Below are 23,638 nucleotides of genomic sequence, written 5' to 3' on the forward strand. Positions count from 1 at the left end.
CCTCCTGGTCCCTCCACCTAGGAGCTGGACCTGCTGGCCGCTTCTGAGGTGCAGCACGGTGCCAAGACAGGCAGGGAGCCTGCGTTAGCCCCGCTGCCTGGAAGTTGCCTGAGGTGAGCCCACACCCCAACCCCCTGCCCCAGCACTGAGTCTCCCAAAACCCATAGCCCCTTCCTGCACCCCAAACCTCCCATCCCTGGCCCCAACCCAGAGTCCGTACCCCCTTCTGCATCCCAACCCCCTGCCTCAACCCCTCGGCTTCACCCTCAGCCTGGAGCCCCCTCCTGCACTCCAAACCCCCCTTCCCTAGCCCCATCCCAGAGCCCACATCCCCAACTCAGAGACCTCACCCCCCGCCTTGACCAGCAGCCCCCTCCCACATTCCGAATCCCTTGGCTCCAGCTTGCACCCCAAACCCCACATCCCTGGCCCCACCCCAGAGTCCGCACCTTGAGCGGGAGCCCTCTCTCTTTCCCGCACCCCAACTCCCTTCCCCAGCCCGGTGCCCCCTCCCACATTCTGAACCCCTGGTTTCTGGCCCCACCCTGGAGCCTGCATCCCCATTTAGAGCCCTCACCCCCTCCTGCACCCCAACCCCCTGCCCCAGCCCAGTGAAAGTGAGTGAGGGTGGGGGAGCGCGAGCCACCAAGAGAGGGGGAACGCAGTGAGTGGGGGCTGGGCCAGGCCTGGCCTCAGAGAAAGGGTAGGGTTAGGGTGTTCGGTTTTGTGCAATTAGAAAGTTGGCAACCCTACATGCACATGGCAGAGGATATAAAAAGGCACCTGAGACATCTCCATTTTGTCTTCATTTCCTGCTTCATTTCTCTGGACTGAATTTCTAACAAGGAAGCTTTGAACAAGGACTGAGAACCCACAATCTGTTTGGGTGATACCACAAACTTTTGCGAGTTAGCAGTTTATTCCATTACTGCTGTGATCCTGATCTAAGAACAATGAAAATCATTTGTATGTTATATATGATCCTTTAACCATTCCTCTTCTCTTTCTTTTTTAAAAATATTATTAAACCATTAGTTTTAGTTACTAAAGGATTGGCATCAGCATGATTATTGGATAAGATCTGAGATATATATTTACCTGGCTAAGAGGCTGATCCCTTGGGATTGGAAGGACCCTGTATCTGATTAAATTGGTTTTCAGTAACCACTCATCATCAAGTCCAGCGGCTCTGCGATGAGCCAAGGGATGGAATGCCTAAGGAGACCGCATTTTTGACTTCTTGTTAATCAGCATGGTGATACAGAAGTTCACTTCTGTTACTGGTTGGTATACTCTAATAATAGAATAACTACTAGTTTGGGGTGAGTCTGCCCTATTTCTCGGCAGTCTTTCCTGAATTTGGCACTCTCAGCAGTGTCATTATTTAAAATTTAAACTATGTTTGAAATGTAAATACAGGTTTATTTTAAAAAAAACTATTTAAAACTAAATTTCAAGTTATGACAACCCATGTTAAGGCCTAAACTTATTATAACAAAATTTTAAAATTAAATTAAAAAAAACCACAAAACATTAAGCAGTACTTATTTGCTGCAAAGTTTTAAAGAAAATCAAACCACTGAAGTCTTGTGGAAGTCACTGGCTAAGTATCAGGGACCAGAGTTTGCAGAAGTGTTAAACCAGCCTTTGACAGCAGTAACCTCTTCTGCGGGTGCAGAGTGAATATTTTCTTCATTTCAATGTATTCAACTAGTTCAGTTAAATTACTAGTTCATTCAAAGTTATGAAACCTTCTGAGAGTTGAAAACGCAGGGAAGCTTGTTTTCCTCTTTCAATCTATGAAGAAAAGCTAAGTGTGAGAGGATGAGATCCATCAATTCTAAAATGTTGAAGGGCATTGTGACTAAAAACAACCAGTTCAATTCACTAACTATAGATAATAATTCCTTTGTTTAATATCAGTTTTCAATACAAAACATTTTTGATAAACTTTTTTTCTTATGTATCTAGCACATTTAAAGTAGTTTTAATATAATGTAAAAAAAAATTAAAATGGTGCTTTTGTGCATTTTTAATTCATTGGAATTTCCATTCAAATGCAGCTTGACACAAATCACAGGTACATTAATCATTTAGAAAATAAGCAATGTATCATTCACTATTTTCTAACATAAAAAAATGTAAGAATGTAAATCAAATAAATGGAGTACTTGTGGCACCTTAGAGACTAACAAATTTATTTGAGCATAAGCTTTCGTGAGCTACAGCTATACGAAAGCTACGAAAGCTTAGGCTCAAATAAATTTGTTAGTCTCTAAGGTACCACAAGTACTCCTTTTCTTTTTGCAAATACAGACTAACACCACTGTTACTCTGAAACCAATCAAATAAATGTAAGTTAAGCTATGTAACTGTTTAAATAAATGTGTATAGACATAGTGCATCCTCCTGGTTGGCAAAAAGAAATACCAAATTTAGTGTAAAGATTACATTTATTTGCAAATCAACCTGCTTTAATGGTTACCAATCAATGAGAATCAGCCTTTCTTTAGGAAAATAATTGAAAAATATAAATGCAACACAATTAAAAACTGGTTATTTAAATTGCTTTGATTTAAATCAATTTGTCCTTGGGGAAACAGTACATTCTTCTTCAGCAGTCAGTAAGTACATGATGGGCTTTATCCAGACACCAGCTCATTATACAATTACAGGTCCTTGTATATGGCAAGTCACACAGATATGAAAGGTCATTTTCTCTCAAGCACAGCTATTTAGCAAAAACACCACAAATCTCCCAAGCTTTTTATGGGTATTACGTCTTAGTATTAGAGATAGGCCAGAACCTCATACTTGAATCCCTTTGAATTTTGGGGAGTAGGGAAGAGTTTGGATCTAAATCTCTAGGTTCACTGCAGATTGTAAACAGGTAGGATCTTATTTTCTGGTTCCAGTTCAGATACATCCACTTACTCACCTAGAATGACTATTCTCATGAGATTTTGACCAATAAACTGGAAGTTCTCATGAAATTCCACCATTCAAGCTGCATTCACAATTTTGATGCCCTTTTAGGCTTAAACTTCACATGGACTGCTAAGGAGATTTTCAAGCAATTAAATTCAGATCAATGCCTTGATTCAGCCTCAAGGCTGAACTCTCACCCCGCACCCTTTCCTCAGCCTCTCTCTACTATCATGTACAAAGTTCCATGAACCGCCTTGCACTCAGTCCACAAACCATGAGTAAACTAGGGAGGCTACTTTGTCATATACACAACACATTTACTTTGAGGAGGAATTTGCTCTAACGGTTTCCAAATGTATGAAATTAACTTGAACTTTATTTTCTACTGTTTAAGCAAACCATTCTGTCTGCTAAACAGGATTTTTATAAGCCAAGCAAATCGAGATCTAAGGAAAGAGGAAAGTAAACTAGATACAGTAGAACCTCAGAATTACGAATGGACTGGTCAACTACACACATCATTTGGAATTGGACATAAGCAATCAGGCAGCAGCGGAGACCAAAAAAAGAAAAAGGACAAATACGGTACAGTACCATATTAAATGTAAACTAGTAAAAAACTGAAGTTTAAAAAAAGATTTGACAAAATTAGGAAACTTTCTGTGCTGTTTCATTTAAATTAAGGTGGTTAAAAGCAGCATTTTTCTTCTGCATAGTAAAGTTTCAAAGCTGTATTAAGTCAAAGTTCAGTTATAAACTTTTGAAAGAACAACCATAACATTCAGAGTTACGAACATTTCAGAGTTATGAACAACCTATTCCCAAGGCGTTCGTAACTCTGGGGTTCTACTGTATGCACATAGAAGCTAATACGTGCCATTCAAAAACACTTTATTATTTCATGGCTAACTGCACCCCCACATTACTCATGTCCTTCTGAAATGAAGGCATCAACTTACCTAAGTTGTTTTGCATAGCTGATTTCAATCTCCGTTCTCTCTTTTACAAACTTGATGTATTTTTCCAGAACATCAATTCCCCATTGCGTGTGTTTTTCTAAGTTGTCAAACTGGTCCTGCAGTGAAACAAATAGATAGTTTAGTCTTGTTGAGTTTGGAGATAACTTAAAAAAACAACAATCCCTAAAAGGACACATCACTGCAGAGAAAGTATTGCTAATATTTTCCGTGATTAGAGTCAGGCATTTTTTTGTAGCACAGGTTTTTTAATCAGCATAACCACATTCAGTTCGAGAGAAGCCAAGACAGTAACTCTCAAGTGCTGCTTTATGTAACATCTTCATTTCCAAAAGTTGTGCTTGTCATGTGACAGTTTCTAAACACCAAGTAATGCTTCAACAGAAGTGTACGGGGTTGTACTTTTAGGATTGCATTAGTCTTATCACTACAGATAACTGCTAAAAGACCCACAAATTCAGAGATCCACTCTTAATTAACACCTCAACTGTTTTTCACAGGTTGATAAACACATCAGAAGTATCATCTGAAGCTTTGTGGCGCCATTCCTCAAGATTTTCCTTTCAATAGTTGGCACTTATGGAAGATCTTTCTACAGAACAGAGCTGACTTCCCATAGACACTTATGTTTACTTATAAAATAGAAAGCACACAAACAACTGATATGCCAAAAAAATGATTTTAGCTCCATTTACAGTAATCCTTCTTGTAAATCCACATTTACATACAGATGCTACTTTCATCTTTTAAATATTGCTGCCCCCAAAATGACTCATGTTTTCAGTAAGTCTTCTGCATCAAAAAGCATTCCATATGTCAGTTTGGAGTATCCCAGATGCCAAGAGATTAGACAACAGTACATTCAGATTAATTACCAAATCATAATACGAGTTCTTTCTAGGATCTAAAGAGCTAATGCAAAAAAGTCTTAGCTTTTCAAATTCTAGCTCTCAGATGTTACATTGTCACTATTTAATTTCATTACACGAACACAATACACAAGCCTAAGCTTCACAGATCTAGCCTTCTGAAAATTATGATTCACAACACAAAATCTAACACAGGTCTCATTTCTTCCAGTACATCAGAACGCAGGTGATGATAGGATGAGCATCTCAATTATGTTCCTGGCTGAGAGGTAGGGTGAGATAGTGTCAGCTTGCCAAAAATGGAATAGGTAGGAAAAGAGCGCATAAATGGGAAAAAATAAAAGTTAAATCCTTAGTACTTTCCTGGTAAAGTCATTTCAGTAAGGCATTTGATACTGTGCCACATGGGGAATTATTAGTTAAATTGGAAAAGATGGGGATCAATATGAACATCAAAAGGTGGATAAGGAATTGGTTAAAGGGGAGACTGCAACGGGTCCTACTGAAAGGCGAACTGTCAGGTTGGAGGGAGGTTACCAGTGGAGTTCCTCAGGGATCGGTTTTGGGACCAATCTTATTTAATCTTTTTATTACTGACCTTGGCACAAAAAGTGGGAGTGTGCTAATAAAGTTTGCACATGATACAAAGCTGGGAGGTATTGCCAATTCGGAGAAGGATCGGGATATTATGCAGGAGGATCTGGATGACCTTGTAAACTGGAGTAATAGTAATAGGATGAAATTTAATAGTGAGAAGTGTAAGGTTATGCATTTAGGGATTAATAACAAGAATTTTAGTTATAAATTGGGGACGCATCAATTAGAAGTAACGGAAGAGGAGAAGGACCTTGGAGTATTGGTTGATCATAGGATGACTATGAGCTGCCAATGTGATATGGCTGTGAAAAAAGCTAATGCGGTTTTGGGATGCATCAGGAGAGGCATTTCCAGTAGGGATAAGGAGGTTTTAGTACCGTTATACAAGGCACTGGTGAGACCTCACCTAGAATACTGTGTGCAGTTCTGGTTTCCCATGTTTAAAAAGGATGAATTCAAGCTGGAGCAGGTACAGAGAAGGGCTACTAGGATGATCCGAGGAATGGAAAACTTGTCTTATGAAAGGAGACTTAAGGAGCTTGGCTTGTTTAGCCTAACTAAAAGAAGGTTGAGGGGAGATATGATTGCTCTCTATAAATATATCAGAGGGATAAATACAGGAGAGGGAGAGGAATTATTTCAGCTCAGCACCAATGTGGACACAAGAACAAATGGGTATAAACTGGCCACCAGGAAGTTTAGACTTGAAATTAGACGAAGGTTTTTAACCATCAGAGGAGTGAAGTTTTGGAATAGCCTTCCAAGGGAAGCAGTAGGGGCAAAAGATCTATCTGGTTTTAAGATTCTACTTGATAAGTTTATGGAGGAGATGGTGTGATGGGATAATGGGATTTTGGTAAATAATTGATCTTTAAATATTCAGGGTAAATAGGCCAAATCCCCTGAGATGGGATATTAGATGGATGGGATCTGAGTTACCCAGGAAAGAATTTTCTGTAGTATCTGGCTGGTGAATCTTGCCCATATGCTCAGGGTTTAGCTGATCGCCATATTTGGGGTCGGGAAGGAATTTTCCTCCAGGGCAGATTGGAGAGGCCCTGGAGGTTTTTCGCCTTCCTCTGTAGCATGGGGCATGGTTGACTTGAGGGAGGCTTCTCTGCTCCTTGAAGTCTTTAAACCATGATTTAAGGACTTCAATGGCTCAGACATGGGTGAGGTTTTTCATAGGAGTGGGTGGGTGAGATTCTGTGGCCTGCACTGTGCAGGAGGTCAGACTAGATGATCAGAATGGTCCCTTCTGACCTTAGTATCTATGAATCTATGAACAGGTAACATTTTAGCAGTTCATGTCTATATAACAACTTGAAAAATGACAGGTTTCAGAGTAGCAGCCGTGTTAGTCTGTATTCGCAAAAAGAAAAGGAGTACTTGTGGCACCTTAGAGACTAACAAATTTATTAGAGCATAAGCTTTCGTGAGCTACAGCTCACTTTATCGGACGCATTTGCTCTCTAAGGTGCCACAAGTACTCCTTTTCTTTTAACTTGAAAAATGCATCTTACAGATATGACTTTGTTGCATATCTACCTTGCCAGAAGTGCAATACGAACCCATTATTTATCTACCTTGTCTAGCTTACAAGGTCTGCAATTCCCTACATCTTAGTTTCATGTCTTATGAAAGCTATATACGTAAGTAGGTTTGAGGTCAGATCCTTGGCTAGCATGAACTGCTGTTGCTCCACTGAAGTCAATGAAGCTATGCTAATTTACAACAGCTGAAAATCTGGCACTGTGCAACTTTCGGTTTGTAAAATCATCAGATAACATCAGTAAAACAGACTGAAAAAAAAACCCACCCCACTTCCTTTGATTAGTAGACTATGGAAACAGACAGCACTCCCACAAAGACTACAGCAGAGCACTAATATGTTGCTTCTAAGCAGACTACATTTGGTGCAGTGTAACATATGTCAATCAAAATATAAATTCTCTTGACATAAGTACAGATCTCTCTAGCGTATAGTAAGTCTGTCTTGCATAACGGAAGCTGCTACACTGCTTGTTAATCTTATTGCTCCAGTCTTGGCTGGGCCCCTTGACAGAGGGAGATTTGAATCAGGTCAAAAAAGGGCAATATACAGAATTTTATAAAGTAGCTTGTTAATATACAATACAGGAGCTATCTATTTTTATGCTGAGGTCTTGTCTAATTGCGAAGTTGCACTGGCTTAACTTAAGGTGCAATTTTAAACTGAACTTTACTTTACTTAAACTGGAGCAATAGGTTTTTCATGGAGGCTTATTTCAATTTAGTTAAGTTAATTAGGAACAGATTTTAACTAAGCTGAAATAAGGTATACTCAAACCAAAATAAGCCACCCTTAAACCAAAATACCAGTATTTATACCGCGATGGGAGAGGTGGAAGTTACCTGAATTGGTGCAAATTTGTCTGTAGACAACCCAGGGATTTCCCTAGACCCCCCCCAAATTTCCCCAATCTCCCACCCCCAAAGTTACATGCAGTATTGCCAATTTAGTCGTTGGTTGGAAATTTGAATTGAAACATTAGTACGCACTTTAAAAACATATACAGTGAGCTCCAGCACCTCTAGGCTGGGCTGTTCATAGCCCTGGGACCTCTGGGCTTGTCACATCAGCCTCGAAAGTAACAAATTTGCTTGAGCCCCGGCACCTCTTTCATTACAAATTAAGCACTGGTCACTCTCAACTGAAATGCACTCCCTAAGCAGGAGGTTTGGATGCCAGATCCTAGTGAAGAGAGAGAGAGAAGGTGGGGCACAGGTGTTTTGCTTGGTGATGTGGGCTCTGCCTAAGTCACAGGCACTATTTGACCTGCCCCTCTCTCCTGTTTAGAGAAAGAGAGAGAGACACACAATTAGGCTTCATGAGTGAGCAGTAGAGCTGAAATCACTGATAATCAGGTCTAAGTGCTTAGACCAGCTGTGGGACAGAGTTTCTGTGGAAGAGACAGCCCAGCTTGCACTAGCAATGAGGTTCCCCCTCTGAGAGCTGGGTGGAACCTCAGGAGACTGACTCACGGAGATCACAGTGGCAGGTAGCAACAGAGATGACAGTGCAGGGCCATTGGGGACAGAGTGGTAGAGTGAACGGTGGCACGACAGACAACAGCGGCCAGAACACTGAACTATGTTTAGTGACTTCACTCCAGCATAGATTTGTGACTGGGAAACTTATATTAGTATATGTTTCCTAGTAGGCCAAGATTTTTGAAATGCATTATTTGCCAAGGTCATTATCTTACATCATCGCTATCTCAAGAGGTTATTATCTTGGGGAGTTTCTGTACTAAACTTTTTTATTATTATAATTATTTTTATGTAAGAACAGCCATATTGCGTCAGACCAATGGTCCATGTATCTCAGTATCCTGTCTTCCGACAGTGACTATTCCAGGTGCTTCAAAGGGAATGAACAGAACAGGAAATCATCGAGTGATCCATCCCATCTTCCACTTCCAGCTTCTGGCAAACAGAGGCTAGGGACACTCGGAGCATGGTGTTGCTTCCCTGCCCATCTTGGCTCATAGTCATTGATGGACCTAACCTCCATGAACTTACGTAGTTCTTTTTTGAACCCTGTTACAATTTTGGCCTTCACAACATCCCTGACAAAAAGTTCCACTGGTTGATTGTGCATTGTGTGAAGAAATACTTCCTTTTGTTTGTTTTAAACTTGCTGCCTATTCATTTCATTCGGTGACCCCTGGTTCTTGTGTTAAGTGAAGGGGCAAACAACACTGCCTTATTCATTTTCTCCACACCAGTCAAGATTTTATAAACCTCTATCATACCCCCTCTTAGTTGTCTCTTTTCCAAGATGAAAAGTCCCAGTCTTTTTAATAACAACCAGGAGTCTGTTGGCAGATTATTTTTTATGCTTATGCCCAAATAAATCTGTTAGTCTTTAAGGTGCCACCAGACTCCTTGTTATTTTTGTGGATACAGACTAACATGGCTACCCCCTGATACTAGTCTTTTTAATCTCTCCTCGTATGGAATCTGTTCCATACCCCTCATCATTTTTGTTGCCCTTCTCTGTATCTTTTCCAATTCAAGTATATCTTTTTTGAGATGGGGTGACCAGACCTGCACGCAGAATTCAAGATATGGGCATATCATGGATTTATATAGTAAAAGTGGAGGAGCTTGGTTTGCCAGACCGATCAGCTAAGCCAATACTAACAACCTACATGAAAAGGCTGCAAAACACCATGCCTCTGGACTGCATCAACATGCAGAAAGCCTTATAAGCCAGCCACTGTCAAAGCCAATTTTAGAAGAACTTAATGAGGCTGTTAAGAATGCTGGAAACACAACTCAGTTTACGTGAACCAACATGGCTGCTGCACCGTACTTTCTATTTAAGCAAAAGATACCACACACTACAAACTGGAGGCCAACATTAAGTGCATTATCATTTGTTAATCCTGAAGTTGGACACTGGTTTTGAACAAGACTGGCAAATGCTCACTATCTTTCTGAAAAAATTCAGCTGACTCTCTAGAAACATGCGGTGCAACAGTGAAAGACTCAGTAGTTGAAAAAATGAAGAACTCTCTCACCATATTCAAAATATGTGCATACATGACTGATGAATGCACCAATGCAAATAGGCATCAAGTATTAAGTCATTGCGTATGTGATCTTGATGTCCGTGGTAGGCCAGCAGATGCATTCTAGATGTGCAGGTTATAGAAGACACATCGGCTGCATCTGTGACATCTTAGAAGAGTTAAATGCTTGTACACTGAACCCCAAACAGACAGCTGCTTGTGCATTTGATTGAGCTACAAACTTCTCTTGAAGACATAGTGGAGTACAAGCTTTGCTCAGAGAAAAGTGTAACCCTAATCTCTCCTATACACACTGCAGAGGCCATCTACTCCAGCATCTCCAAAAGACATTCAAAAGCCATAAATTTAATGGCTTTTTATACTCTTTTTTTCCAGCAAGAGTCCAAAAGGACTGAACGTCTCGGGAAAAAAATAGAAGATACACTGGGATTGAAGTTCAAATTAGTCCAACCTGGGAAAACCTGCTGGCTTTCTCATGAGCGATTCTTGGCTGTTGTCTTAAAATTACTGCAACCGTTATTACTGGCTTTGGAAAGTATCACCAAGATAGGACAGATCTAAGCAGTGAAGCTGGTGGACTACTTTTGTTACTAAGTTCAGAGAAGACTATAGCCATTCTATCTCTTGTAAGTCTACTGTTGAAACCACTTGGGTCATTAAACAATGTCATCCAGGCATTTGCTATAACAGTAGTAGATCTTTGTCCAGCAATAGAAGCTACTCTTGGATCAGTCAGAGATATCCATTGAAAATATACTGGAAGAAGCAAAGACTTCAGGTCAGACTTCAGGTGACTAATGAAGGTACTTATATTGACTCCTTAAATGAAGAGGACAAGAAGTGTTTGTAAAGACAGATGAAAAAGTACACAGACTTGATTCTTACAAATCTACAGTAGTGATTTCTGGATTCTACTCAACCTCTACATAGCTTTTACAGATGCCTCTCTTATAAAACACCTACAGTTCAGTGGAGTGAGGCACTACCAGCAATGGGGCTGCCATGTGATCAGGACAGAACAGAAAATTTTGAACACAGAGTGGAATATCATACAACAAACAAATGAAGATTTAACTTCAATTTCTTTATCATTGCTAGTGGCTTGACCAGATCTTTGTGCTATGTCTCCTGGGATGAAAGAAGTAGGAATTCATCTCTTTTTACTCCCAGTCACAGTTAAGCGTTGTTTCTCCTCACTGAATAGAATTTTGTGTTTTGAAAGAAGTCGCCTTCTGCCTGATCATGGGCATATCATGAAGGACTGGAAGTAACGGACACACAAAAAGACGCCAAAGAGTGCAAAATTACAACAAGAAAATAAGAAGGATGAAGATGTAGTGCTTCATAGTAGGCTTGACTAGCCAACTTTAATTTTTGTGATGATTTTAAAACACGAGTTAAATCTAATAAAATGGTTGTGAAACATTTTTCAGTTTTTACTATGGTAAAACCATACAGCCCATCTTCACCCTCATGGCCCTCATCCCCCCTGAATATTCCAACACTACCATAATTTCAATTCCTGGGGGAAACATTGAGACAATCCCTTATTTAGGGAGGCTTCAAATCTAGATACAATACAAAGAGATGGCATGGACAAAACAACAGACCTCTCCTCTCCCCGAAGGCAATTCAGGTTAGAAAGAGCAGGGGCGTAATTTCAACACAAAGAGACACCTTTTGCTCACACTTGGAACCATATAACCTCTACCAAAGTCAATGGGATTGCACAGGTGTACCAGAGAGCAGAACTTAGCTTATTGTTTGTCTTTTAAGGTTTTTGGCAAAAAGCACTGCGAGCTACCACACTCCATTCCGTTCTATGAGATAGACCATTACTAAATAAATCTAAATAGTATGTCTCAGAGGCAGCCAGTCACCCATATATTTACATTCAGTCCCCTCAAACTTAGTGGAGAATTTCAAGCAGGGAGAGCCTCTTTCCAATCCTTTTTTATGCAAGTCACAGCACTCTCATTGGGTACACTATATTAACAGTAAAGCTTAACATTCAACCATACCCCTTGTACCCTTTTCAAAGAGGAGGAATCCACCCCTCTCCTCCCAGGCAATTTTCAAGGAGATATTACCCTTTGAAAAATGCAAAATGTACTGAACACTCTCAAAGATACAGCGAGTTCACCCTCGGAAGGTGATCTCTTTTCTCTCTTTGTAGCCTGATCAATTTGTTTAACACCCCATTTTTAGAATACCAAAGAGATCAGGATATGAAAAACCTGATGATAATTCCTTGGGGCTGAATGAGTCTGGTCTGTTGTCCCGTAAGTTAGTCTGCTCTGCTGTTTGACTTTGAGTGGTCTGCGCAGATCTAGTTTAGGAAAAGAGAACTCCATGGTGTACAGCACAAAGGAGGGGTTGAAATGCTGCAGTGCAGGCAGGTGTCTGAAAGTAAGAGAGACTAGAGTTGTTATGAAAATACTAACTTTATAAATGGAAAGGAAGCGGAGATAATGGTCAGTGGCTGGAGCTGTGACCAACAGGAACAAACAGCTGCAAGAACTGAGCTCCACGAACAAGAATGAAGACAAGATGAACTCTGACTGCTTACTGCAGACTTTGGGCTAGTCTACACTGGTAACGCTAAAGTGCTGCTGCAGCAGTGCTTTAACATGGCTTGCGCGGTTGCGGCGCAGCGCTGGGAGAGCTCCTAGCACTCTAAAAAAACCCCACCTCCACGAGGGGTGTAGCTCCCAGCGCCTAGAGCACAGCTCTCAGCACTGGGTCACTGTCTATACTGGCTCTTTACAGCGCTGAAACTTGCTGCGCTCAGGGTGGTGTTTTTTCACACCCCAAGAGAGAAAGTTGCAGTGCTGTAAATTGCCAGTGTAGACAAGCCCTTAGTTACAGATAAGAATTGTAGCCCCTTTGATGTCACTCAAAAGTATTAGGGGTTCCAACTGCAATTGTAATAAAGAGGCATAATCCTGGGCGCAATCCCTTCATACCATGGGCATCTGTGCCACTTTCAGTTGTGTGTTTGTGTGCATGTTTGTTTGTTTTCCTTCAGGAGGCAGAAAAATATCAAGGTCAAGTGAAGATAGGCCCAATTGTGCTGCCAGCAACAGAGACGAATGAGGTCTTGAAGGACAAACGGTGCAGTGAGAGGGCTCTAAAAACCTATTCATGCTCATCGTCTCATCTGTCTATTCAACAAGCTTAGGCTAGGAAATGGATCTCACTTAAGACTGATGAGGCGCGGGAGCAGAAAAGAACTTTTAGCATAGGGAATTTATTTGATCACAAATTACAGTTTTTAAAAATGTGTAATCCTTAAAGCTGTGGTGTTTGCAATGGCCCTAAAAGAATTAAGTTGGAAAAGGCAGATTTCAGAAGCTGTTGGCAACAGTGTCTTACCCTCAATCAGCCAATGAGTGTTTGTTAGTGGTTTTCAAACTCTGGTCCGCAGATCCCTGGGGGTCTGCAGGCTATGTTTAAGATTTTCAAAGGGATCTGCATCTCCATTCAAATTTTTTTTAGAGGTTCACAAGTGAAAACAGGTTGAAAACCACTGATTTAGAATTTCTAATGTGAGGTTTCATTAGTGAAGTGTATTGTCACTACTTAGAATCTGAAAAGTTAGCCAAGATGGTACCTTTCTCTATTGCCCAGACATTTCCGCATTGGTCTCTACTATATGTTTTGTACTGCTTCGCTCAGTCTCGTTTTAAAATATCCCCAGTAGTAGGGCTTCCATTACTCTCCTTAGGAGAGCATTCCATATGCTAGCAGACCTCAGTTAAAGGCCTTCTGGAGAGCTTTGAGGGAAGAGTTCTTTGAAAGACCACTACTTTCCTATCATACATTTCATTTTTTTTTTATTTTATTAAATTTGGTCATCATTTTCTAACTTTCTTCCAGACTCTTAAATACTATTGCTCCAAACAGAACAGTAGCCATCAAGATGATAATACTAGCAGTTAATTAACAATTACAGTAAAATAGTAAACTTTAAGCACCTATACTGCTGTCTACCTTGTGCACTTTGAAATGTTAAGGATGGAGATTTTCAAATGCACAAAGAGTAGCTAGTGAAAAAGTCTCACTGAAAGCCAATAAAAGCTGGATGCTTAACTCTCATTTGCGTTTTTGAAAATCTTCCCACTCCCTGCCAGAAATGGTATTAAGAAGAAAGTCTTTCACATTACCTGTACAAACGCAGAGGACCACAATTAGGAAAAAAGGTCACCTCCACACTTGTTTCTTTGCAATGAAAAGAACACAAACTTGTTTTTCAATAGTATGATCCACTTTCTCTCCCCTGAATCAGAAATTGCTATACACAGAGAAGCATTTTTCAGCTGGACAATGCATTGATGAGGATACCTATATTACAGCATCTCCAACCACCATCTGCATGTGTTTTTGTACATATTTTTTTTGTGCTCTGGTCCGAGATCACAAATTTCCCCTCATTCAGATCTCTCCTTCAGACCACTTCTTCCATGCTGCCCACAAGAAGAGAGTCAAAAAATAGCTTAAAAGAAAAAGATAACACTTTTCATTGAATGAACAGGATGTGCACATATCTAAATTCAGTAACCACCTATTACTGCTACTATAACCTTTGTCCTTACTCATCCCATTCCAATCTGTCCTCTCATTGTCCCTACTTGTCACACCATGCGTAACATTAGGCTCTGATTCCTGTAAATGGACTCTTCCATCCATGTGGAGCCCCTGGGACTTCCCCAATTCCACTGATTCCTTTCACAAAAAGCTTATGACGTAAGGGCCTGCACCTACAAGCTGACCTATGTGGCTCCGTGTGGGTGGAAACTTGCACAACTGGTGCCTTACGTTGTACAGGGACTGTGTATTTGTGTTTTTTCTGTGAAGTGCTTACCAATGCAGATCATTATTACCATAAGAAAAGAGCTCAACAGAGGAAAGAGAAGACCTTTAGTCATTAACTTTAATGGGAACTGAGCATCTAAATCTCTTGGGCACCTTTGAAAATCTCAGCCCTCTGGCAACGTGTGTTTCTAACAATTTCTGTCTCCATTCATTCTTCTGGAGTATTTTTAATCACAGCCCCAAACCATGTCAAACCCATGCACTTTTCACAGCTCTGCCGCAAGCTTTTTACTCTGGCAATGCTCAGCCTGGAAACAGTTATGTGTGCTTGTTTTTCCTCATTTTATTTTACCTGCCAGTTGCAAAAGATCGGAAGATAGCAATCTAGGGAATGCCTGTACTGCAATCCAAGATGTGACTGCAGCCCAGATAGACACAGGCAAATATTACTTAAAATAGCAGTGTAGGTGTGGTGGCACAGGCTTCAGCTCAGGCTGTTCAAGCACACCGAGGACCCACTGTTGCCACATCTATCGGGCTATTTTTAGAAATGCTATGTCTACCTGAGTTGCAATCAGACCTTGGATTGCAGTACAGACATTCCCCTAGTCACTGCTCCACTGTTAAACAATCAGATTCACTAGCACAGCAAAGCACTGTAGGAATAAGGAAAGAAGTCATAAAAGATGGTGTTGAGCAAAGCAATGAGGCAAAGAAAACAAAACATACACTGTAGAGTTTCTTTCACAATAAAGGAAAATAATAATTTTTAACATCAGTCAAGGTTTTGGGACTAACAGTTTATGGGTATTTTAATCCATTTCACCATCCTCTCAAATGAACTCACACAGATAACTGATTAAAAAAAAAAAACACTTTTTGCAAAATGATCACTCCATATCTGACCTCTCAGTCCTCAAAGGAAACCTACACAACACCTTCAAAAGATGAGCCTGGGAGCTTAAATTCATGACTTTGCTACACACTAAAAATCATAATTAAAGACACTGGTTTCAGAGTAGCAGCCGTGTTAGTCTGTATTCGCAAAAAGAAAAGGAGTACTTGTGGCACCTTAGAGACTAACAAATTTATTAGAGCATAAGCTTTCGTGAGCTACAGCTCACTTCATCGGATGCATTCCGATGAAGTGAGCTGTAGCTCACGAAAGCTTATGCTCTAATAAATTTGTTAGTCTCTAAGGTGCCACAAGTACTCCTTTTCTTTTTAATTAAAGACACTGTAATCCATTAACACATACACACACCCACTATTTTTGTGTGTTATGACTTGAGAAATGTTAACTTGCCCACTTTATCTTGAATGGTTCTCTTTCAATATGTGTGATTCCTGAAGAAGAGCTCTATGTAGCTCAAAAGCTTGTCTCTTTCACCAAGAAAAGATATTACCTCACCCACCTTGTCTCACCAATATCTTGGGACCAACAAGGCTACAACAACACTACAAAGATATCAACTATCAATCTACCTAATATTAGAAAAATTCAGAAAAAAATAAACGGTGGTATGCTCCCAAATTCTGGCTATACTCAAAGATCCACTCCTGATGGCAAGGGGAGATGATGCTCACAGCAGTCTGTGGAGATCAGCATAATAAGATCACCCTTCCTTCAAGACTGCTTTGATCAGCACTGAAAGAGTTAATGTTTGTGCCCATGCAGGGCCAATGCAGGATTGGGGCCTTAATATGTCATCATTAGGTTTCAGTCCCCTACCCACTCGGATGAATGGAGCAGATCACATTTCTCTGGCAGTTATTGTTTCCAGGCAACTGAAGACTCAGGTAGACAGCATTACACAGTACACACTCAGTTCACGCTTGGTAGATTTCTTCACAGATGTAAGGGCTAGAGACTTGGAGTCAAATTCCATTCTAACTCCACTGAAGGTATTGAATTTATGCCAGGAGACAATATGGCTCCTTACTTTTCAATTAAATATTAAGTTCTGGAAGGATACCAGTATCTGCTGGAATTTGAACCATTGTGTCATATATCCAGAATTGCTTGAAGCAGGTTTAGATAGCAGGGGTTGGTCTACACTATAGTCCCACATACTTCCTCTGGTGAAGCTGCACTGGTGGCAGTGAAGTCATAGGACACTTAAGAAAATGCTAGTGTAGATACAGTCAGTGTAGAGAGAGCCTTAGAATTGTGTTGCAAATTGGGTACTAATAAAAGGAAATTAACCAACCAATATTCAGTATTTCTGTTTCACTTTTAGTAATCCAGCAACAGAATAAGAGAACTGTGAATAGTGAAGGTTAAAAACACTTGCAAAAATTTCTAATTCTCTAATTTTCAAACATTGAGGTTCCACTCCAGATCCCAAAAAAGTCTTGTTTTCCAACCACAGCAAAACTTAAAGAATTGTTACTGTAAGAGTATTAAGCATTAATTTTCATCTTTGACTCTGACACTCTTTTATCCATCACCATCCTTCCTCATTCCCAGGGGAAAAAAAAAGAAGGAAAGAGAAGATCACAAAACAACATTACAGTGTTAGAATTTTTTTTAATTATGTGTTTTAATAATAGCATATTAAAAAAGAATTAACAAGACAATGAAAGCCTATAGTCCCACCCTGCAACATAGTGCAAACAAAATACAACAAATACAAATGCTCAAGGACCTATATTAAAGCTAATGTCCAAATGTAATAGTTTTCAAGCAAATAAATAATATACCAAATGTACAATAATATTGCAAGAACCATTCAGAAAGTAGTGGTGAGCAGAAACTACAGAAGCATGTCAGCTTCTGTCTGACTCAGTTGTCACTAAATGAAATAAGACTTTCCACATAAAATCTGTCAGTTAATTAAGTTAGTTCATTGAACCCAGCAAAACATCCATCTTTATATATTGTTAAGAATGAAATGGGATTAAAGGAGATTCTGTACCTTTTGCTTCATGAAGCACAGATAAGGGTCAAGTAATAGCACCATGGAAGAAATGCCTATCTTTTCCTTTCAAACATTGTACTTGCTTTAAAGGACATTTCAAAGGGGCAGGAGGAGTGGGGGAAAGATGAGTATATCTACTGCTCACTGAGAGACTTGTTTGTGATCATATTATTTTACTTGAAGCTTTTCCATTTATTCACACATATCAGTCTATTTTACCATTCAGGTACCTATATATCCTCCCTGATATTTCACCTTGAACATGCAAAATATTTCACCTAGAGTTAGACAATAAATAAAAAACCCACCCAGGAACAAATCTACTATACTACTTTTCCCCGCTCTTTATCCTCATCCTCGGAGGTTCTGTTCTGTGAGGGTTAACCGCTGTTTAACTGTTTCTGGGTCCTTCCAGATATGCTTGAAGAATTAATCTTGGGCAGGAAAAAAAAAAAAGATTCTTTGCTGCATTACTGGACAAATCTCAACATAAAGAACAAAATCTCCCTAACGTCCCAGAAATTAAGGGTAGAAAAAGATTAAGCGCTAAGCACATTGTATGTTCTTGGATGAACTCAACTCTATTTCAGCAGGTGAATGAATGGAGAGGCAACTACAGTGCCCCCTGCTGAATCTTTGCTCTTTGGGCTTCCCTTACCCTAGGGCCCATGGAGAATGAAGCTCCACCTCTCCTGGGGCCAGTCAATATCATTCTCTTCCTCACCCCAGCTCAAGTGAGACCAGGCCCAGAGCACGCCTGCTATGCCCCCTACCGCCAAGCCCAGTCTCCTTCCATTCAGCTTAATTTCATTTGTCCTTTCGCTTATGCTGAAGAGGTGACAGAACGGAGTGAAATAGCAATGCAAACGGAGCAGCCAGGAAGAGAGGTGTGGCACCTGCCCCCTGTGGGATGCTAGGGTATGAAACTGCTGTTGAGGCAGAGGAGAGAACTGACAAGCTGAGGGTGAACAGTGAGTGAAAGGAATGGTGACTGTGTCCAGGGGGTACTAAGTAGATAGTAAATAGCAAGGCTGCGTGGTTGTCTGCTGTGTGTGAGAGCGTGACTGGTGTGAAGCCTGTGTTTCGGAGAGAGAAGGAGAGAGTTTGGTGTGAAGCATGTAGGGGAAAGCACATCCAGGGTGCACAAATGGGATTGTGCATCTGTCTGCAGTACGTATATTGCTGCATGGGTGAGGGAGTTCTGCACGTTGGGGGTTTTGCTATGTGAGGACAAACTGTTTTTTGCTGGACCTGGTAAAGTTTCTCAAAAAGCCTGTATTAAAGGATTAAGAACCTGACCTCACTCCCATTGAAGTCAAGGGCTGACTTGAGTTCAAAGGGAGTTTGAGCTTGAGCAAGATCCCTTATATTAATAAGTGCCAACATTAAAAGAGAAGGTAGTACTAATGGGAGTTACTCAGAAGAACATCCACAAATAAAGATGGGAACATAACCCTAAGTAAATATACTCCCTTTGTAATACCTAAGGACATTTTTCATAAAACACAATACTGAAACAGCAGTTAATTTCCCTCAAATACATTTACATGCACTGAGGTTTTGGGCAGTGCATGACTTTACTACAACGAGAACCATGTGTCATAAGTAGCCTATTCAGAAATAAATATTCCTTTCAAAGCACAAAATTTTGCTTGTAAAATTCACACAAGAAATCCCAGAATAGGTCTGGTTTTTGTTTTTAAATGTGCTATAATACATAAATTAAAATTCAAAGTGCAGTATATGATATTTTCCTCTTTAAGGGTCTTTAACAAAAAAAGAAAAAGAAAAGAAACCTCTATTAATGCCAGAAGTCAAACAAAACACCATCTAACCTATTAAATTCAACCTGCATTTAATCTTTTTCTATATACATTAAGTTATTTATGTTGAGTTAAGAATCACATGCCAGGAATGCTATTACATGTGCAGCACCTCATTCTCTCACTGATACCAGTGCAACTCCAGTGGATTTACTCCTGATGCACACTGGGGAAAGCAGAATCTGGACCACAGTATCCAGAGAGCAGCACTCAGTTTCAGAAACAAAACAAAGGCTGCTATTGCTGAATCCCAGTGGGGGACAGAGGTATAATTTTTGCATGTCTCTCATGAGTGTTGATAAGAATTGTTTAACTAGTTTAAAAAACAGCGCTATGCTCTTCCTTCCCTCCATCCTCAGGGAATAGGAAGAGGATTGAGTGCGTTTCAGCCTCTAAGAAAAGAAGAGCATCAGAGCAGTCATACTGCGTCAGACAAGTGGTCCATCAAGCCCAGTATCCTGTCTTCTCACAGTGGCTGGTGCAAGATGCTTCAGAGGGAACAAACAGAAGAATTATCCAGTGAGCCATCCCTTGTCATCCAGTTCCAGATTCTATCAGTCTGAGGTTTAGGGACACCCAGAGCATGGGGTTGCACCTCTGACAATCTTGGCTAATAGCCACTGATGGACCTATCCTCCATAACATCATTCTGGGATGTGTTAGCAGGACACAAGAAGTAATTCTTCCATTCTAGTCAGCACTGATAGGGCCTTAAGTGGAGTACTATGTCTAGTTCTGGGCACCACACTTTGGGAAAGATGCAGAAAAATTGGAGAAAGGTCTAGAAAACATGACCTACAAGGAAAGGCTGAAAAAAATGGGTTTGTTTAGTCTGGAGAAGAGAAGAAACATAACAGTCTGCAAGTTCACCAAAGGTTGTTATAAAAAGGAAGGTGATAAATTGTTCTCCTTAACCACTGAGGACGGGACAAGAAGTAGTGGGCTGAAACTGCAGCAAGGGAGATTTTGGTTAGACGTTAGGAAAAACTTCCTGATTGTAAGGGTAAGCACTAGAACAAATTACCTAAGGAGCTTGTGTAATCTCTAAAAAAGAAAAGGAGTACTTGTGGCACCTTAGAGACTAACAAATTTATTTGAGCATAAGCTTTCGTGAGCTACAGCTCATTTCATCGGATGCAAGCTTATGCTCAAATAAATTTGTTAGTCTCTAAGGTGCCACAAATACTCCTTTTCTTTTTTGCGAATACAGACTAACACAGCTGCTACTCTGAAATCTGTGTAATCTCTGTCATTGGAGGTTTTTAAGAACAGATTAGAAAGACATCTGTCAAGGACGGTCTAGATAATACTTAGTCCTGCCTCGGTGCAGGGGACTGGATCAAATGACCTATCGAGGTCCCTTCTAGTCCTAAATTTCTGTGATTCTAATTCTTTTTTGAACCCAGTTATACTTTGGACGTTCACAATATCCCCCTGATAATGAGTTCCACAGGTGGACTGTGTGTTGTGCAAAGAAGTATTTCCTTATATTTGTTTTAAACCTGCTACCTATTAATTTCATTGAGTGACCTCTGGTTCTTGTGTTATGTGAAGGATTATATAAAACTTCCTTATTCACTTTTTTCACACATCCCTCGTCAGTCATCTCTTTAAAAAGACTGAAACGGTTCAGCTTGGAAATCGCTCCTCATATGGAAGCTGTTCCATACCGCTAAAAACATTTTTGTTGCCCTTCTCTGTACTTTTTCCAGTTCTAATGTATCTTTTTTTTACGTAGGGCAACCAGAACTGCACATAGCATTCAAAGTGTGGGCGCATCATGGATTTATACAGTGGTATTATGATTTTTCTGTATTATCATCTATCTGTTGCGGAATGGTTCCTAACCTTATTAGCTTTTTTGACTGCTGCTGCACACTGAGCACGTTTTTCAGACAACTATTCACTATGCCTCGAAGATCTCTTACTTGACTGGTAACAGCTAGTTTAGACCTCAATGTTTTGTATCTATAGTTGGGATGATGATTTCCAATATGTATTACTTTGTATTTATCAACACTGGTTTTGTTTACCATTTTCTTGCCCAGTCACTCAGTTTTGTGAAATCCCTTTGTAACACTTTGCAGTCTACCTTGGACTTAACTATGCTGAGTGATTCTGTATCGTTTGAAAAATTTGCCACCATACTGTTTACCCATTTTTCCAGATCATTTATGAATATGTTGAACAGCATAGGTCCCAGTACATATCTTTGGGGGATCCCACTATTTACTTCTCCAGTGAAAACTGACCACTTATTCCTCCCCTTTGTTTCCTATCTCCAGGTACTGATCCATGAGAGGACATTCCCTCTTATCCTATGACTGCCTACTTTGCTTTAAAGCCTCTGGTGAGGGACCATCAAAAGCTTTTGAAAGTCCAAGTACACTGCTGACAGTATCCAGAGCAAAAGAATGAAAATTACAAGGGCCTATTGGGATTCACTCCTGCTTGTTCTAAACACTATACACAAGACCCATGAAACTGACCAGATTCTGGTATATTTCATTCTGCTGCTGGTGTTGGAGGAGATTCTGAGCTGCACCTCTCAAGAGTTGCAGCCCGGTGTTTAGTAACATTGGTTAAATATATGTTTTTGTTCTAATAAGATTTTTAACCTGACAGTGTTCTTGTAACTTCTCACTACTTCACTCCCACCCCCACAATTTAATTCATAGGCACTCTTACGCTTTAACGCTTTGAACTAAAGTTAGGTCAGCACTAATTCCCAATAAAATCATATGGTGCATGGCTATATCTTTGGAATTGCTATCATGTACTTTTTCTCTTCACTCTATGAGGCTCTCCCAGCTCCCTATGCCAGCTGTTAAAACACAACGATCCACAAAAAACCTTTGCGAAACAGTTTCCCTTTGGGCAAATGTGTACTAATTACTAAAAACAAACCAACACTTCTGTTCATGTGGAGGATCTCACTGGAGCAGAAAATTAGCATGTTGACATGTTTCACACTTTTTGAAGAATCTACAGAAAATATAAAACCTGCAATTTATACCAATACCGTAAATCAACGTGAATTGGTATACAGTGTTCTCAAGAGCAGTGATTCAAATTGTAATCGTTGATGGTAACATTTTGGGGAAATTGGGCTATTAAACATTTTCCTTGGTAACCTGCTATTTCAGGTTTGGTTAATCTTGTAGACTAAGTGGTTCTATACATTCTCAGTACGTAATTCATGCAAAAGTTAGAGTTTTCAAATATGAAATGATGCTCTGAGAACAGAACTTGGTGTTTAGGAACTCCAGAATTGTAATCTCAGCTCTACCATTGACTCCCTTTGTGTTAAGTCGCCCGAGGCCTGATTTTCAGAAATCCACAACCTCATTGACAGTTAATGCCAATGGAGGAACTTCTGAAAATAAGGCTATTGTCCTCTGTTCCTAAATTTCCCTATCTTTTAAAATAGAGATAGTAGTTACTTCACAGGAATACCATGAGGGTATGTTAGTTTGTGTTTTTAAAGTATACTGAAAATGAAAACCATTGTTTATGTTATTCTTAGTAGGAAGAGAATCTCCAGGATTCTTAATACAAGAAAGGATAACAAAACCAAGATGCAGCCTAATTATCAAATTTAAGTAAGAGAGTACAAACAATTAAAGCCTCATCTACACCAAGATGAAGTGCATGTCTACAGAGATGCACAAGTTTAATTGAGTGTGGTTTTAAACCAATTTAGTTAAACCTGTGCAAAAGGCTGCAGATACTCTTATTTTGGTTTAAATAGGTTTATTTTGATTAGGAACAGGTTTAAACTAAACTGAAATAAGCCTCTCTTAGGGGTTTGCACTGTGTAACTAAACAGGGACAAAATGTATATATAGAAAGAGATAAACCATAACTTTGCTAGTTACCTAAACCATATGATTCCCTACCACAATTTTATAATGGTCGTGGCCCCCATCTACACTGCAATAGGGCTAGAAAACAGACTCCCCCCCAAATTGAGTCAGACAACAATGTGCTGGTATAGGCAGTTTAATTTTAGATGGGCATGAAGAACATGATTCAAAACGAAGGAAATTTCAAGAAACAGGGAGGCTTTTGTTGTATATATTTGAAAACTAATATCTAAAAATCAGTGAAAACTGCTTTCTAAAGAAT

General features: G+C 40.0%; 1 protein-coding gene across 15 annotated transcripts in view; it reads right to left on the minus strand.

The window, feature by feature from the left end:
- FNBP1 (formin binding protein 1) overlaps positions 1-23,638 on the minus strand; it is a 155,647-nt gene that overhangs the window by 101,166 nt on the left and 30,843 nt on the right. For 13 of the 15 annotated variants that reach the window (XM_043498750.1, XM_043498749.1, XM_043498744.1 and 10 more), the window contains one exon: positions 3,888-4,003. In XM_043498750.1, the coding sequence (XP_043354685.1) occupies positions 3,888-4,003 (116 nt within the window). Of the gene's footprint in view, positions 1-3,887; positions 4,222-6,919; positions 7,124-23,638 lie in introns of those variants that run through there. The other 2 variants (XM_043498748.1, XM_043498747.1) reach the window with 2 other exon arrangements.

The sequence above is a fragment of the Dermochelys coriacea genome, chromosome 16, assembly GCF_009764565.3.
Source record: "Dermochelys coriacea isolate rDerCor1 chromosome 16, rDerCor1.pri.v4, whole genome shotgun sequence".
NCBI classification, from domain to species: Eukaryota; Metazoa; Chordata; order Testudines; family Dermochelyidae; genus Dermochelys; species Dermochelys coriacea.